The 17,989-nt window shown below is 46.6% G+C and overlaps 1 protein-coding gene across 1 annotated transcript; it reads left to right on the forward strand.

The window, feature by feature from the left end:
* The first annotated feature begins 212 nt into the window (after positions 1–212).
* Positions 213–14,380, forward strand: LOC120901030 (PH domain-containing protein DDB_G0275795-like). Its single transcript, XM_040308734.1, has 3 exons — positions 213–1,123; positions 5,619–7,513; positions 7,599–14,380. Exons 2-3 carry the CDS (start codon positions 5,654–5,656, stop codon positions 7,716–7,718), a joined length of 1,980 nt encoding a protein of 659 aa, XP_040164668.1. The 5' UTR covers positions 213–1,123; positions 5,619–5,653; the 3' UTR covers positions 7,719–14,380.
* The last annotated feature ends 3,609 nt before the right edge of the window (positions 14,381–17,989 follow it).

Raw genomic sequence — 17,989 nt, forward strand, 5'->3', positions numbered from 1 at the left:
ACACTGCGCAACACAAAAGCTTTCCCATCGGCGAACGAGTCGCGGCGAATTCTATGGAACTGCGAATGGTGAAGAAGTGAAGAAGTTTCCCCACACTACGGGGAAAGCCATTGCGGCGGTGAGACAAATGGGGGAGAGAAGGAGGTGTACGAGAGGGGGGGGGGGGGATTTCATTCAAAACGTGTGGGCGACTGACCCGAACGCGACCCGAAGCAGCAGCACGAACCGAACAAACCGAACGAACCGAGAGCTGAGGGGTTGAAGTCTATAAAAGGAACTGGCCGTACGCGCAAAGGCAACATTCCGCTAGCAAAATCCGTCTGCGAGACGTGTGCCCCGAGACCAGTGTAGCAGCCCTTTGACAGAGTGACAGTGATAACAGTGGAAACAAGTTCCTAGCCTACTGTGCATCACCATCTCAAAGACAATATAGCTTCCTGTGGTGCGTGAGAAGAAAGAAAAATAGAAAGAGAGAGAGAGAGTGAGCTTCTCTGCTTAGGCGACGGTGTGTGTGTGTGTGTCGAGTGTGTGGGAAATAAGGGGGATAGGGCAAGGACAACGAGGCAACCTCTGCCTGCTGGAATCAACTTGTTGTTTGATCTTCCCGAAGTGGAGCGTCCCGAAGTGTCGTCGTGTGTTCGCGCACGCACCTTTGTTGCGTCGACTTGGTTTTGTGTGTGTGTCTGTCTGTGTATTTGCCTTCGGTAAGGCTTTGAACTGGCGTGGGTGTCCGAGGACGAAAGCACCCGAAAACACCTACGCACGCACGCAGGCTGACCCGTCCAGGCACAACACAATCCTGCTGGACGATTTATGCAGTCGAACCGACGGACCAGGTCAGTCAGTTCCCGACACTCGCTAGGATCAGTACACGGATCCGAAGAAGAAGGAAAGAAAAAAAGCAACACTTGGCTTTGTGTTCCGAACAAGCATCAACCCGTTAGAAGTGTGTGATACGAATAAAACGGGGTGCAGTGAAGTGAAGTGAGAAAAACGGCCCGAACTGAAACTGTTGAACAACAGGGCAACAAACTTTTTCGCCAGCAACTCTCTGGAGAGTGATTCGTTACGGGGGAAGTTTTATCCAGTCCACCAGCAGTACCACCAGAGTCACATACACCAAGTAAGTGCTAGCAGCTCCTATTAATCTTGTACTGGGCAGGGAAAGTAAGCGCGCGTGTACCATCAACAGCAGCAGCAACACTTCTCGCCTCTGTTGTGTGGCTGCTTATACATTCCCAGCTTTCCCACTGCTTTTCCCGTTGACCTAATTTTGCCCCCATGCAGGCACACAGACACACGCACACACTCGGTGCAATGTGCTGGCGGTGTTGGGTGCCATTTGGAAGCCGCTCGTAAATGAAATTCCCTTTTTGCAACTAGCAGGCGGTGTGTTTCTCCTTCCGTTGTTGCGGAAGCGAGTTCCAGGGTCCGCGGTCATCGCACCGTACTGAACAAAAGTCCTGTGCAAGTGCAGCAGCAGTGGCCCTGCGTTGACCTGTTGACAGGTAATGTAGGTCAAATGTGAACTTCTGTCTCGCGAGGGGAGGTCGTAGCGTGTCCGTGCACCATCATAATGTCGGTCGGTCGATGCAGGAAATCATGTTATGTGTGTGTCTGTGTCTGTGGGCTAAATAGCGTTAAAAAAACCAGGGGCTCCAGCAAGTGACACGCTACACTGCACCAACTGTCGCATGTGTCCTTCGAAAGCCTATGCCACCAGTTGTGTGCTTGTGTGCACGTTCTTTATGGTAAGCGCGATAAACGGTTGAGCAAGAGTGTGTGTGAGAGAGAGAAGGCTAGCAAGACTGAAAAGCTTATCTAGATTGCTGCTGCAGAAGTGACCTCAAGGCTCGCTATACCTTGGCAAATTGTTTGGATTATTGCGAAGCTCTTTGATGGATGGGAGCCTCTCTCCATCCATCCATCCATCGCCGTTTTTTGGCGATGGATGGAGCAGCACGTTGTTGGAGTGGTTGACAAAAATAGACCACCCTTTTACCCCGCCGCCACTCTAAAACTGTCGATTGTGCTGAAAATTTGCCATTCATAGCAGAGCAGTTCGTTTCCTCTTTTCCCTCCACAGAGGAGCGGATTGCTGGATGGCTGAATGTTTGGTAATGAGATCCTTTTATCCTCCACTCTAATTCCAACACATCTCGTTCATTTGCTCGCTCTCTCTCTCTTTCTCTCTCGCTTCTGTATGTCTTTTTGCATTATTCTGAAGCTTGCCTTAGCTGGAAGCTTGTGTTGTACAAATCCGGCTCCCAATTATCTGCGAGCACATTAGCAGAACCAACTCCATCGGAAGCTAAAATCCGCTTAGATTTATTTGTCAAAGCCGGTCTTATCACTAAACGGTCCACTGGGGTGTGCACTGATGTGCTGTGGCGTTTTTCGGCTTCGCGCACTACTAGAGATCGCTCCACAGGCGGCGTAATCAGGCGAATCAGGAAGGGAATTTCAACCCCTTTTGTGTGTGTGTTTTTTGGAAAATGTTAATTTGTGTGACTGTGTGAAGGCTGTGTCAGTTTATAACAAACCTTGTTAGCCGAACCGGATTTTCCACCTGAAAGGGTCATGAAGCTCGGTTCGAGGCCGTCCCGTGTCACGTTTTCTGCAACAGCTCCCGCAATGACCTTCCACGACCCCGGGAGCATCGTCGGGGGTTCTCCGGGTTCCCCGGGGCGGTTGGTGGAGCGAGTGGATAAAACTTTTCATCCTGTTCACTCTCATCTCGTTCACGCTCCTCTCCACTGGTTGCATATTCGTTAGCAACCTTCGAAACCTTCACACGGGAATATGACAAAGTCAGTCACTGCGGAAGGTCAGTCCGCGCTGTTAGGCTTCATCCGGGGTTAGCTCTTTTGCTTAATTTACTCATCTTTCGTGGAAAAGTTTTTGACACGTCCTCCGAACACGGGGGGACACCAAAAGAAGAAGTGGGGCCCCACAACAGCTTCAATCGCACGTTGGTTGGTCGGTTCGATTCGATTGTGGGGTTAAAATGGTAGCAAAAAAAGCAATGAAGGATGAAGAAGCATTTGAAACGATAAGCTCCGGAGGGACTCATCGGAACGGAAGATTGTCCCCGTGAAGTGTACCTTTCTCTTTTTGCGGCCAGCGGGACCCAGCGGGTTGGGAAATCGGCAAAGTAAAAATGATGTTATCGTGTCGGAATTGTCCCGGCTCTAAGCGTGCGTTCTGGGAATTTCGGCGAGCCTCTTAATTGACAACTCGCCATCGAGTCCAATTTGATGTTTGGCTAAGACGCGTGTTGTCTCGAGTGGTGGACACTTCTTTGCGATTAGATTGGAGCACTTGTTGAAGGGGGGGGGCGGGTGTTTTTTTCTGTGCCAAGGACTTGGCGCACCAATGGGACATCTTGGGACAGTGTGATTGTGAGAGCGACAAACCTGCCACACGGTGACACGGTGAGATTTAGCAACACTCCACTTTAACCTTTTGCCCATAAATTAATAAGACAAAGTGTTTTGAGAGCAAAGGAAGACGCTGGGAAAGGGAACAACCAAGGGCAAATATTTTCTACCCATTCGACCCCACAGCAAGATAGGGTTACATACCATCCCGACTGTGTCATGGAAAGAGCGGTTTGTTTTTGCTCTTCTAGCGCTTCTGCTTCTTCGACAAACAAATTCCCAAACCCCATCCCGGGGAACGCTCACCGAAGGTCATCCGTTGTGGTAGGCTTTCTCATCTTCTCCCTTAATCCAGCATAAATTATCCAGTGTCCTTGCCAGTAAGGCTGGCGCTCCTGTCAACGTGGTCCCGCCGTATAACGTCTTCCCAATTTTTGGTTTATTAATTTAAGACACATTCACACAACATTCCACACTGGTGCGCACAGAAAAACCAGCGACCAAAACCGGAACGGTTCGCATGCAACAGCACAAAAGCAGGCTAAGAAAAGGAGAGAAGAAATGGACCCCCAAAACACCACAACAAGAAAGACGGCAAGACAATTTCCAGAAATAGTGTTGTGTGTTTTTTTTATTTTTTCCTGTTGTCCGGGGTCACCAACGGACCGAAACGCACGGCACACGACGCAAAACGGAGCGAAAGGCGGAAGCCAGTGCGCCCTCTCTGCCCTGTTTCTTATCACACTCTATCGGCCTCCCGCAGGGTGATATACGGTGTGTGTGTGTGGCCAGTTTTCTGAGGCGAAGATAAAAACAAACCAAAAAAACAACAACCAGCTTGGTGGGGGGAGAGAGAAAAACGCAAACAGTAGTTTTTATCTTTGCTATCGGATCGGCTACTGGCGTTCGAAATAACAACCGGTGGCTGCCTGCTCAGGAAACAACACCAAAACCGCACCGTGTGGCCGTGTGTTTCGCCACACAATATAGGTGATGGAAAGGCAGTGGGGAGGTTACATGCACTCTCTTCACAAAGAGGGAAAACTGGAGCTTGGAACAGCCGGCGGAAGACGCAAGCGGGTAAGCGTCAGTGTTGGACGACGACGCGCCAGCACTAACTTTTGACCGAATGACGCAAGTGAACGCGCGCTCGCGCCCTGCCACACACATCGAAAGATAAATGATAATGATTATGGTCAAATAAAACGGTGTGATTCATGTCCCCGCATCAGCTTTCCGACGGCTTGTCTCCGGCGGCGTTGAGGAAAAGTGTGTTTTTCTGTGTCTGTGTGTGTGTTATGCCTCACTTTCTCTTCTTGGGGCTTTCCAATTTTTCCCTTTTTCATGACAAAAATCCCCGACAAAATGTTCAAACTGGTAACAAGGTAGATGGGATTTTCTTTGGAAAGGCTTTTCCCGTCGGTAACGATTACCCCCGCGGTCGTGGTGGTGGTGGAAGAAGGAGACGCAAAGCACGCTAACGCAAACAAAGGTTAAGGGTTACCAAGGTCTAACACCCGAACCAGCGGGTATAGCAGCGGCGGAAAAACCGGCCCCAAAACCACACACAAACACACACACACAAACACACACGTACACACTAATCCGGGAAATGTAGGACAGCGGGTGGGGTCAGCGGGAATGTCACCCGGCGGGTTCGGTGCGGTGTGTATGTGTGTATCTCCTTGCCATGGCAGTAACACAGCTAGCGTGCTCTTTCCCACGTGTGTTGCGCGCGCTCGAGAGTACGGCGCCGTTTGTCGGTCTTTGTCTGACGCCGATGACGCAAATCGCGCCCGGCGTTATGCCCTTCCCTTCCGCGTCCCTTGATCCAGCGTTTTCCCTTCGTGGTTTTGAGCCCGTATGCGGTAAGGAATCCTTGAGCGCTCTCTATGCCTCTCTGTCGACTGATGTTGATAATCAGCCGACCACCGGGCGTCCCTAATCCCTGCTCCTGCTTCTCCTTCGCCGCATATCCTTCCCACCGGCGAAGGATTGTTTGGAAGTTCGTGCGTCAAAACTTACTTCGTGCATGGGTAAAGAGGGAGGTGAAGAAGATGGTGCCCCCAAAACGCTTGCAAGCATTTATTATCACTTCAACGGAGAGCCGCTGTACACACAATGGTGCTTGTGAAATTGGAGTTTCCTTTTTCGATATCAGCTAAATTTATATTTTTCTTCTCTTTCTTCTCTTTCTTCTCTTCCCCCCCTGAACCCCTATTCTTGGCGGCTCATTAGATCAGGTACTAATTTTGCACACAGTTTCGCACACAATGGCCAACACGTGGACGCTGACGTGGGTCTTGGCGCTCTGTAGTGTGATGAGCCTCGGAAGGGCTGCCTCCTCACTGCCAGGTAGCAGCAGTAGTAGCGGTAGCAGCAGTTCCAGTAGTATCAGCAGCGCCAGTAGTAGCAGTGGTAGCAACGGTTTCCCAGTGTTTGGCACTAAACGGTACACTCGCTCTAACCTGCTGCCCTCGAGTGAGTACGGCGGTGGACAGGGTGGACTATCGCTCCCGGTGTACCACCTGCCGAACGCACGGTACTACGACGCCCAGCTGCCACCCCAGTACTTCCCGTACGCCCCGTACCAGCCCCCGGTGAGCAGCGATTACTATGACGATGCGGGATACTACGGCGACAGCGCGGGCAAGAGCTACTACTATCTGCCCCAGCCGCAGCACCGTCGGTACCAGCGCAACAACGAACGGTACACCTCCTACGGGCTGCCGACGTACCGGGGCGAGTACAAGCCGACACCGTACTACTACGCCCACGGGCCGAGCTACAGCTACTCGGACGATCACGAATCGAGCAACCCGCTGGACGATCTGCACGAGGAGATGCTGCAGGAGGATGAGCGCGAGCGGGCGCGCGACTACTACCCCGTCGGACAAGAGCAGTGGTACGAAAGTCCTTCCCGCCCGGATTCGGCCTTCCTGCGCAATCTGATCCTGTACAACAGCCAGCTGGCGAACTTTGGTGGTGCTCGCGGTAGACAGCTTCCACCGCTCGATATGTCCAACGAGGAAGACTTTGAGGAGTACGACGATACCGAACCGGACTACGACTATGAAGTTCCGATTGCTGACACACGAGCGCCGGGATATGGTGAGTACTTCTCCGGCAATGGCTACCCATCGGACAGTGTGCCAGCGTACGCCGTCGGTCCAGCGAGCAGCCGCAACACGTTTAGCAAGCTGAACAGCTTCCGCAACAGTATGGCGAAGAATCAAATCGACGAGGATGATGAGGAGGTGCAGGAGCTGAAGTCGCTCATCCACCAGCAGAAGAGTAGCCAGCGGCTGCCCCCGATGCTGATGGACAAGATGGCTCCCTTCGTGCTGAAGCAGCAGCAACCGTACTCACCACCCCAGAAGCAATCCCAGCATCAGCAGCAACAGCAGCAGCAGCAGCAGCAGCAGCAGGTGCAACAGCAGCAAGTACATCAGAGACAATCGAAACAACAGTACCAACAACTTCAACCCCAACAGCAGCAGCAGCAGCAGCAGCAACAACAGCTGCTACGACAGAAGGAACAACTTCTACAGCAACAGCGACTGAAGGAGCAGCAGCAGCAGCAGCAGCAGGAACGTTTACTTCAGCAGCAACAACTGGAACAGCAGCTGCAGAAGGAACAGAAGCAACAACAGCTCCTGCGTACGCTCTCCTCCGACTACCAACCAACCTACGAACAGGCGGACAACTGGCAGAAGGACAGCCCGAGCTACAATGCGTACGATTACGATGCGGACGAGTACGACGATTCCTGGAGCCACTGGGACCGCAAACGGAACGTCCAGCCGAAGAAGGCCACCTTCGTCAGCACTACGACGAAGAAACCCAAGGCCAAGGCGACTGCCAGCACTGTGGCACCGGTTACCTCGAAGCCTGCCGCTACAGTGGCGACGAAAGTGGCGACCGGCAGCGGCCAGAAGGAGGTTGTCCTGCCCAGACCCACCAACCCGCGGAACCTGTTTGCGGCGAACCTGATCCAGGCCGTGGATGAAACGCGCATGCAGCTCGGTACGCCCAAAACGGAGGACGGTAGCGCCAAACAGCACAAGGAGCCAAAGTCCAGCAAGATCTACGATGCGTTACGGGCCATGATCAACATGAAGCAGGATGTGGAGGTAGGTTTGAAGGTGTGAAGTAATTTGTGACGCTAAGCTAACGAGCATCTTGGGTCTTTTTTCTTGTCTTTTCTGCTTTCTCCAGGGTGCCGATCTTCGTCAGCAGTTGGAGCATCAGAAGCAGCTGGCACACATCCACAAGCGTTTCGTTTCGAACGAGGAGTCGCTCGTACAGCAGCTGGACGGTTTGAAGCGTTCGGCTTAAGTCAATCGCAACCGTCAAACATCGATTAAGTGAGTTTTTGTTCAGTGTAAGGACGACCCATCTTTGTTCCTTCATCTCTATAGCTAGATATTTTCTTTTCTTGTGACATTCCTCTCGAAAAAAAACCAAAAACCTGCTCAAACTATTCTCATTTTAACACGAAATAGTTCTTTGTAGCTAAATTTATATACCTTTTTTTCAAATACCATCGAATGTAACACTAGTGAAGCGCACAGTGCTGCTCTATTAGTTACCCAATTATACTGCAGACTAGCTGATCGTGAAACAAAGCAGAGCAAAAAAGAAACACACACACACACACAAAACAAGGTTGAGACTGAATTCTTGTATATATGGAGTAGCATAAACAACAAAACACTATACAGGCTGCAAACAGCCAAATATATACCAAAGTTTGCAAAGCGAACACCTAAGGCGGCACTAGGCGGGAAGCCGCTAAATGATGATTCTTGTTATACATATTTATACCAGCCGCATGTGATTGAAGCAGAAGGTGGAAAACAGGAATTATTACTGAAACAAACACAGGCCAAAGACAGGAGACAAACATGGCAACCGTACGTATGTTTACTTTCTAAAGTTGACGCCACAAAAGTGACCATACCATTCCGTGCGGCCCTTCCGTGAGCTGTGAGGCTAGCAACTGTGTGAGTTGGGATTAACAGTGGTTGTCCGTGCTTTTGAGGCGGCACGGACTGGAATCGTTACTTTTGACGCACAATTGTGCACCCGATGTTTGTGTTTTACGCTCTGGGCTGTACTGCCCAAACTGTTTCCCCCCCTCTATTTCCTTTTTTCGATTCAGTCGTTCAAACAGACAAAGTAGGGTTAAACGAAAAATGTGTCAATTCGCCTTTCCTTTTCCAATATTTCCATTACTGTGAGGTGCGATGGGTGCGATTTTTAATTTAGGAAGCTTGATGCTCGTAACAGAAAAGGCACAAATCACTTATCCTTTTGAGAGAGGAATAAAAGGTGTGGTGAGGAAAAAAACCTCAAAAAACGACAAGCTTCATCATCAAACGAAAAGCAAAGCTGCTTTTTTCACTGTACAAAAAAGGGGAGAAATAACCCAACAACATAAAAAAGCAGCTAGGATAAAAAAAAAAAACATAAGCTGTGGAAACCTTTCTTGGGAAAGTGCAAACACTCGTATATATCAAGCAAATGATAACAAACATGCAAATAAGAGAAAATGACACACAAACACTCACGCGCACATCGGGATGTTGTTGATGTGGTGGTGAAAAAATAGGGGGAAAAGTAAACCCCCCCCCATTGTCAAGATAAACAAGTGGGACGAAAATTCATCCAGCTCTTTGAACTGAGAGCGCACAGACACAGACTCTTTCTAAGGTAACAGACACACACACACAAAGGGGAGTTTCACACCCCGTGCGAACAGAAAAAAGGGCGCACACATTGTGGCAAAAGTCCCTTCCAAATGGCAGCTAGCGCCCTAAGCAAACACAAAACTCGGCAGCTCCAAAGTTGGCTCCACCAAACTCAAGCACACAAACACACACACACACACACACGCCCGGGGACATAATCACATAACACGATCATGAGGCCAGGCGCACCACACCAGAGGCTTGCGTTTGGTTGCGTGCGGTTGAGCGAAAGCGCGTCTGCGTTCGGTTACACGTTTGCACAAACGATTAAGCTTACCCTGGAGGCTGCCAAGCTCTGGCTACTGGATCGTGTATGTGTGTGTGTGTGATGTCTAGGGGTGGGTTGTGCGGGTCGACGAGGAGCCTGGAATCGAGTAACGATATATTAGCGATAATATAAAGTGCAAAACCTGTATTGTAAAGGGACAGTTCATACGGAAAACAAGGAAAAGCTCGTGTGTTGAAAAACGGTATTAGTCACTAAGCGCAAGCAAAACAAACAAATAACTACTAACCGGTCTACTTATTGATGTTTAAACAAACACACACACACGCACAGTTGCAGTGGAACAGATTACAGTTTACGATGGTTCGGCACAGCTGTTTGGTTCTGTTCAACCACCGAAAGCCACCATTTTTTCATCAGCAAATTGGTAACCAAAAGGACAATTTATTTACAAATTTCAAAATGCGTTACGATATCATGTAAATGTGTGTGTGTGTGAGTATGCTGTGTGAACTCTGAACACTTACTATACAATCAAATCTGTACAAAAATTGTAAATAGCAGCAGCAGCGTGAAAAGAAAAAGCACACAATTAAGAACATTGAAATCAAGAGCTTTCAAATCGGTCTCAAATTTAGCTAAGCATGCCGTGCTTTCGCACTTTACTTTTCCCCCATTTGGTTACCACCTCTTTTGCTATTTGCTTTTCTTCTTCTTCTTCTTCTTAAGCCACAATTTTCTCACTTTTATGCACTATATTTTGTTGGGCTTTTTCAGCAACACCCCGCCATGTAAATATAAATAACAAACAAAACAGCAACTCAAATACACATATACAAGCAAGCCTTATTCGTCTTGGGTACCTAATCAACAATCAAGTATCACACCACACTCTAGCATTATGAAACTAAGCATTATTGCGCGTGCACTAATTAAGAAATGCACACTGTCCCTTCCCGCGGAAGAAGATTACAATTTTATTTCCTCTCTACCTGCTTCCGCCCTTTCTCTCCTACACTGGAACGCTTTTCCCGACTTCGCTCCAAGCATGTGTGTGTGTGCGCACTTTTGTTTTCTCCACTCTCCCTGATAGCACTGATAGCGTCAGCGTCGTAAATCAACATTAACAGAGAACATGGACTGCATGTAGCTATTAAACAAATCTATTCAAATGAAAGTGTTTTAAACATAACAAAAAAACATTACAACATACTGCTAGCTATTCCCCCTCACATAGGGTGCGGACAAACTGGGAATGGTGTATAAGAAAAGCTTTAAAAGGAAATTCAAACCAACACATACAAGAAAACAGCGCTTCATCTTTAAACGAGTTTAGCTAACAAGCTTACGCTAACAACCCTGTCTGTGGGTCTAATGGGCAGGTGTGGTTGACGTGCTCGATGTGGGTGCGTGTAAGGGCTACTTTCACGTACTCTCTCCTGCATTGCTTATCATAATCGCTTTCCGTGTTTCCGTCTACTGACCGGCGGTAAGCTCTAGGTAGAAATAAGATCAACCCAAATTGATTCCTTTGTAATTGTTTTTTCTTTTACGCAAAAAGGGTTCACTTCTGTTTAACGATTACTCATTTCCTTGTCTTATTACGGACAATGGGGTCAAACGGATGGAGAAGAGTGTGTAATTATAGTTCGCTTTAAGCACGCCCAGCAACTCCACCCGGTAAGCATTTAAAGGGTACCAAACTCTTGTGTGTTTTTTGTTTTGTTTTTCATCAAGCTCAAGCATAAATGTGCCAGAAATAGAGCTACAAGCTCCCAAAATAGTTTAGCAAGCAATCGTTCGCTTTGCTACACGTTGTTTTCGTCGTCCACCCTTTGTTGGGGAGTGCTTTTCGTTCGTTGCCTTGCTGATAAATCGGTCAGTATAAAAAGGTCATCAACAGCGAGGCGAAATTACGAACATAAAACCCCGAAAATAACCACAATTTGCTACGTCATACACAAGAGTTGGGTTTTAAAGGGATGTTTGGTTAAATATAGCTAAAAGCGGGAGAGCAATGAATGGATGGTTGAACGTGCTTGGAGTAAGAAAAGTACCATTATTGAACCAGTGAAAATACATTGCAAAACATAACTCAATGTTAAACTATGTTTTCAGCAGCTGCTGAACCATTCAAAGAAAGCAAGTCTGCACACGCACTGGGGACAATGCAAGTGCGCCAATAGAATGCAGAAATTGCTGCCCCGTTTTCAAACCATCCCCCGCACACACAATTGACCGTGTCGCTATGTGTCGCGACGACTGACTGCGCGATGGCAGAAACGTTATTCAACAACCCACTTACGCTGGCAAACAGCAAAAGCGCACCCAACCAAATCAATCAGAACGGAAGAACCAAACCAAGGGGAGAACCAAGTTGTGGAGGGAAAATCCGGTGCGGGAAAATTATGTTCCTTGCCGCTTTAGCCGGCAATAGGTTTCTTGTGATCGAAAAAGGTTTTTTTTTGCCAAAAAACAAGTCCTCAGCCCGGCATATAAGGTAGCAGAGAGTTTGGACACTGTTCTGGCACACGGCCAGAATTCAGCTTCTGCTTCCCCAAAGTCTGCCGGAAGCCGGGCAAGAGTGCATTCACCCCCAGCATTTCGGGAATGTTTGCCACATTGGCCGATGGCTGCCGAGGCCGACCGGACCAGGGATGACACATACAGGAACCACATCCTTGTGCCATGCGCGCTGACAGAGAGGAATTGATTTTTTTACGTATTCTCTTCCTCCCACTCAGCTCGATCACGACAAACCTATGTACACTGGATTTCGGGACCGGGTTTGCCTTGCTGCTGGTCAGCTACCAGCAGCATGCCAATAATTTTCGCCAGACAGAAAGAGACTTGGGGGACACAAAACAAAAGGGAAAAAGAACAACTTACCCAAAAGTACCCAAAAATCTCACCCTCCCAAAAGAGGAAGCTATCCTTCTTGCAAGCGACTAAAAGTTCCCAAAAGGCGTCCCTTACGGTGTACGTGATGTCTTCATGTTCCTCTCCAAAGAAGGGAATTGGGAATCAAAAATTCTGATAAGCACCAAAGGGTTCTTGTTTGGGAAAAGTTAATCGCAAAAAATAACCCAACTGACCTACAGCACAAACAGCAATACTACACAGCAGGAAGAAAAAAATGGCAAACGATCCAAAGGACTCCCCCCTCATGGTAGTAGGAAACAGGGTAAAAAGATCACCCGAAGGGATAATCGAAAAATGGATTCTTAATTTGGTGAACAAAGATTTTGATTTTGAGGACTGCATGTGGGACGATGCTTCATGCTTTCCCACGCAAGTATAAAAGAAAGGGAGACGAAAGAAAGAGAGAAAGAGAGAGAGAGGGTAAGAATGTGTGGATGTAAAGTAGTGATACGTAGAATGAAAAAAGTTAGTAAATGGATTAGGAGAGAAATTGCAAAATGGGAATAAAAAAAAGTAAAGAAAAAGGATCACATACACAAATTTGACAATAAAAATATTGAATCGTTTTTAAAACAAACTATTTGTCGTTAGGTAAATAGCTGAGCGAGCGCTGGGTTGGGTTTGGCGAGTATGAGACGTGAGAACGACATGCGACAAGATACAAATAAGAGGCTGTTCTTATTTATCCACTGTGTTCTTTTGTACTCACACAAACGTTTTCACTTATTATTGTGCTATAAATTTGTATAAAAATTTCAAACACTTACTTATATGTTTCATTTAAGATAATTTTACGCTCATTCTTTCGTTAGCTGCCTTTGCCTCTGAAAGGGGTATATTTTCATTTGCTTTACCACTATCATACCAATATCAATCGCTGCTCTAACGAAACTGGAAAGCTACAAATGAAATAAACAAACTTGAGATACTTGAAATAGTGCCAACTTTTCTAATAGTTACGCAGAGATGCATATTTCTCAGATGCTATAAAAAAACGAACGATGTAAATCAAATGGCTGTAAATGGGGCATGGAGGGAAATGGAGGCTAGAATTACGACGGACAGAAGAAAGCATAAGCATTCTATATTGATGTGTGTATATTTTTGGTACCTTGCGCATTTCTGAATAGTGCATAACTTGATGGACACTCATACTGGAAACGGGATCTCAAAATTTGTTACTTTTAAGCAGACAAACATTACTTTTGCACTACAAGTTACTACCGAAAACCACAGAACACTGCAGTATGAGAATAGTTATTCCACATGATGTTCTAATCATTACATCAACGACAAGAAAATACAAATTCATAACAGAATTACAGAATGTAATAGTAAAATTGGCAAACATGTATGAAGTAAACACATTCAAGCAAAATGAAATAAAACAAAACACATGAGCACAAACTACAGTAAATACAAACGAAGCTAAGCTAAGCAAGCAGCTAAGACATTGAAAATTTCAATAAGCTACCCATGCAGTACAGTACACAGTATACTATTGTAAGTGATCCGTGGTATGATATCCAACCAAGAGTCGTGAAGAAGGGTGATTGCATAAACAGCAGAAAATAATCATACGGTTTTTGTCGCTATGATGAGAACATAACAAAGTAAAGCTAACAGGTGAAACATCACAACTAACATAATTTTAAAAGCCCGAGCAAAACCGAAACATAACATAGACAATGAAATCTTGTTGGTGATAGTATTGATAATGCTGCTATGAATTGAATCGAGAAGCTGAAAATGCCGATATAACTGAGCAACAGGAACATAACAATGATGGATAAACACAAAGAGAGAGAGAGAGAGCAGAGCAGAGCAAAACAGATGATAAAATAAATCCATATACATAAACAAGCGATAAACATTCACAAACAGATCAAAATTAAATGTTCTTTTAACTTAAAACAGAAAGAAGCTGAAAAGGAAATTAAAAAACATTCAAAAAGTATGAGCAAAAGATGAGACAAAACTTCAAACCTAAAACACATGCAAAGAAAAGAAAGGAAAGTAACATAAAACACACTACAAATGTACATATCCTCTCTATGAAATAAAACCAAAAATAAAACACACACACTTTACGATCTTTATACGTGAGTTTAGCAAAAACCAAAACCAAACTACTCCGATCAGCAGCTTTGTACATAGAATAAATACAAATATATACATATATACATACATATATATATTATATACATACACAACGGCATTTCTGTGTGCGTTTCATTTCGTGGAACTATTACAACTTGAAAGAAATTCCACCTCAGCTGAATGCTTCGCCTCGTGCTCGTACACATCATTTCTCTCTACTTGTTGCTTTTCACTCTTAAAAGGTCAAATGTCAAACAGCGCACAAACGGGGCCCAGCAGAGCAGATGGGAAAAACGGTAAGGTAAGCCGCGGGAAAGGTACGATACAAAAGTTAGATGAACAAAAATTTCTATCAAACACAGCAGGATGCAGAGTTGGGGTGAAAATTACGGTACGCTTCTGCTGCTACTACTGCTACTAGTAGTACTACTACTACTTCTCGTGCCAGAGAAGGCCAGTGGATGACATTTTTAAAATACTTTTGCACGCTCCAGTGAGCGATGTGGGTGAGTATTATGAAACTTTTGCAAACCCCTCTTCAAAACCACAACTCGAACGAAGAGATCTCTGTTGTAGGCATGGGCATGGGAGGAGATCTCTCTAGTGAGGCATGTGAGGAATTGCACTTAATTGTAAATTTTTCCTCAAAACTTCCCTTCCCGAACACAGCCTTGACGTGTGGCGCAAAGAAGTGGAAGCGCGTGTAGGTGTGTCAGAATGCCAGCATGGAAGGAATTGTGTACTCCAAAGTACTTCTCAGCATCTCTGTGTACTGTGGCGCCCCGTAGCGGTGGTAAGTTGAAGTCTGATTTTTATGTAAAGTTTTTGTAGAACAGCATGAACCAAGTGTCTAGGTTTTGCACAAATTAATAATTGATTTCAACCTCCCACACACACACAGAGCTGTTTATATTGCACCAAACTCGGACTAAAACTTCCGTTTAAACATTTAGCGAGTCTCGGAATGCTCATTAAATGTTCGCATTAGATGCTGGCCCAGCCCACGCTCGCTCGCAAGCGAAGGCACACACATACGCCGCATTAGTGGAGCCCATTTTTCACCATTCTACCCGTCATCCCGGGACCTGTTGTTGTGGCGTTCTGTGGGCCGAGGGTCCGCCGTCCTTGAGACCATCTTCTCCGGAAGCCGCCAACCTGGTGCGCCAGGGTAGGGAGCCACGTGTAGTGCAGCGGAACATTACGCGTGGCCACGCTCGTAATATTTCAATCAACTTCATCAGCCTGCCATGTCGATTGTACGTGACTACGAGATGTTCTTCTTGGCAGGGGGAAGTAACCTTGCCCGGTCCAAGCGGTCCAGAGCGTCGTGGGCGTTGATAGATGGCAGGAGGCCCGACTGGCAGTAGAATTCTGCACAGACGCGCAACAGCATTGCTCACGCCTCTATGTTCCCGGAAGGATACACCGGAAGCATCGGTTTGCATGGGATGCTTTTAATCATAAGAATTCCTTTTGGCTCACAACCCAACGCCACATGCCGCTGCTTGTTCTAGCTGTTGTGCAGTACGGTCTTATGATTATGAAGTATTATCATAATGACTTAAACACTTGTAAGGCAGCATTGGAACAGGTTGTTGAGGTTTCTGTTTGCTGCTTCTTCTAGCTGTTGTGCAGTACGTTCTTATGATTATGAAGTATTATCATAATGACTTAAACACTTGTAAGGCACCATTGCAGGAGGTTGTTGAGGTATCTGTTTTGTAGTGTGTCTTGGCGGTGCTGTTGCTTCATGCTTCAGCGTAAAACCTTTGTTCCCAAGTGAAGGAGATGATGCGCTGTTTCGTATTCTGGGAAACATACATAATGCAGATATAAAACATAATCTGGTGACAATTTTCACAGAATTTCAGCTCTCTCTCGCTCTGACGCATTAGAAATATCTGACACACAAACACACACACATCCACACGCTGGTGTCAAATGGAGGGAAAAGTTGACAATCAATCAATAGGAGTGAATTATTGATTGCATTATCAGCGCTTTATTTCAGGGAAAATGGTTTACAAATCATTTCCCACAACTCCCACAGGTCGAGACGGTAAGGTCTTTTTACACTGACAGATTTTTTGCCTGTGCTTTTCTTTTGATTGTGATCTATTGGGGGGCGGTTTCTAAGTATTGGTTGTTCATCAATACCAGCTGCCAAAGTGTCCCCGGACCTCCCAAAAGGCAACGAATGTGTTAAGAGACGAGCGATAAATTGTGGCGTTCCTCAACAAACGCTACCTCTTCTCTCAAGCCAAAAATGAGAATCGAAACAATGTAGCTGTATTGAACCAGCTGGGACACCTTCTGTACCGGTTCGCATTACGGCTGGTTAAGTGATCCGCATTCGCTCCATTTGAACCGCCCGAACAGCTGACCGGGACATCAAGCAAACATCACTCAACGAATCCGGTTCCGAGAAATTTCCCTGCCGTAATTGGAAATCCACATGAAACATATGTAAACCATCACCACGACGACCACCGGCACTACCACCACCACGGCATGGAGGGACGGAGGAGTGATTAACAAAATGTGAACCAACCCCTGCCCAACCCCAATAGCAAAAAGCCGACAACACACTCAACCACGAATTTATTAAGCCCTGTGTGCCCTCTCTCACCGCTGGTAGAGGTAATTTCTGGGAAACTTTTTGACTTCATCATCAGCACCACAGAACACAGCAGGAACAAAGGTCGATCAAACTGGACCACCAGCCGAAATGTGTGTGTGTTTGTCTGTGGCACTCAAGGGAAAAGCCAAGGTAGGGAAATTCATCCACCCCTCGTCCTTGCCTACGACTCACCGAACAATGGGCTCACCGAGCAATGCTTGGCGGGAAAATGGCTCACAGTTAAACAGTTGGAACGAAGGGTGGCAACAAACCGGTGGACACATTCCACCAGGCGCTCCAGTTCCCAGAAGCGGTACAAGAATGCGGTGGTTGCCATTGCATACTCACTCCCCCCCCCCCCTTTATTACATCTCAACGCCGACACAAAAGGCCACCCCACCCCGTTTGTCAACAGGAGTTTTCCATTTAAGCCGCATGTGGGGGCCGCGCGCGTGTTTGCGCAAAAGGGAACCACTTTCCGCGAATCGTACCATGACGCCCTATCGCCACGAATCGCTTTATGGGCAGGCTCGTGAACAGCTTGCTCGGGTTACCGGTTCTACCGAAATGTTGCAAAGTATCGTATCAATGAGGTTTTGCATTTAATTGCCGCATGGGGTGTGTGTGCGCGCGTGTGTGTTTGCATCAAAAGTTTGATTAAATGTTGCATAATTGAGTCCACTTAGCTGGAATTGGGGTGGTACGGATGGTGAGATACTCTACATCTTTTTTTTTTGCTATCATAATTGACCTCTCCCACACCCATTCCCATCATAGAATCGATTTGGAATAGAAGTCGGAATAGAATCAATTTAAAATCAAGCTTTCACATGCGTGGGCCCCACATCGATAACGGGAAGCCTTTCACAACACAACACTGCAACTGTAGGCGTTTGGGTGGAGTTTTGGTATCATTTTGTATCGATTTTCTCTCTCTCTCTCTCTCTCTATCTCTATCCCTCTCCGTCGCTCTTTATTCTGAGAGGAC

Source organism: Anopheles arabiensis, chromosome 3 (genome assembly GCF_016920715.1).
Source record: "Anopheles arabiensis isolate DONGOLA chromosome 3, AaraD3, whole genome shotgun sequence".
Classification (NCBI taxonomy): Eukaryota; Metazoa; Arthropoda; class Insecta; order Diptera; family Culicidae; genus Anopheles; species Anopheles arabiensis.

Bases quoted from the DNA above. Each gene is read 5' to 3' on its own strand.
- LOC120901030 (XM_040308734.1), top strand. From the start codon at position 5,654: ATGGCCAACACGTGGACGCTGACGTGGGTCTTGGCGCTCTGTAGTGTG. The intron at 7,514-7,598 runs GTAGGTTTGAAG...TGCTTTCTCCAG, and splicing joins ACATGAAGCAGGATGTGGAG to GGTGCCGATCTTCGTCAGCA.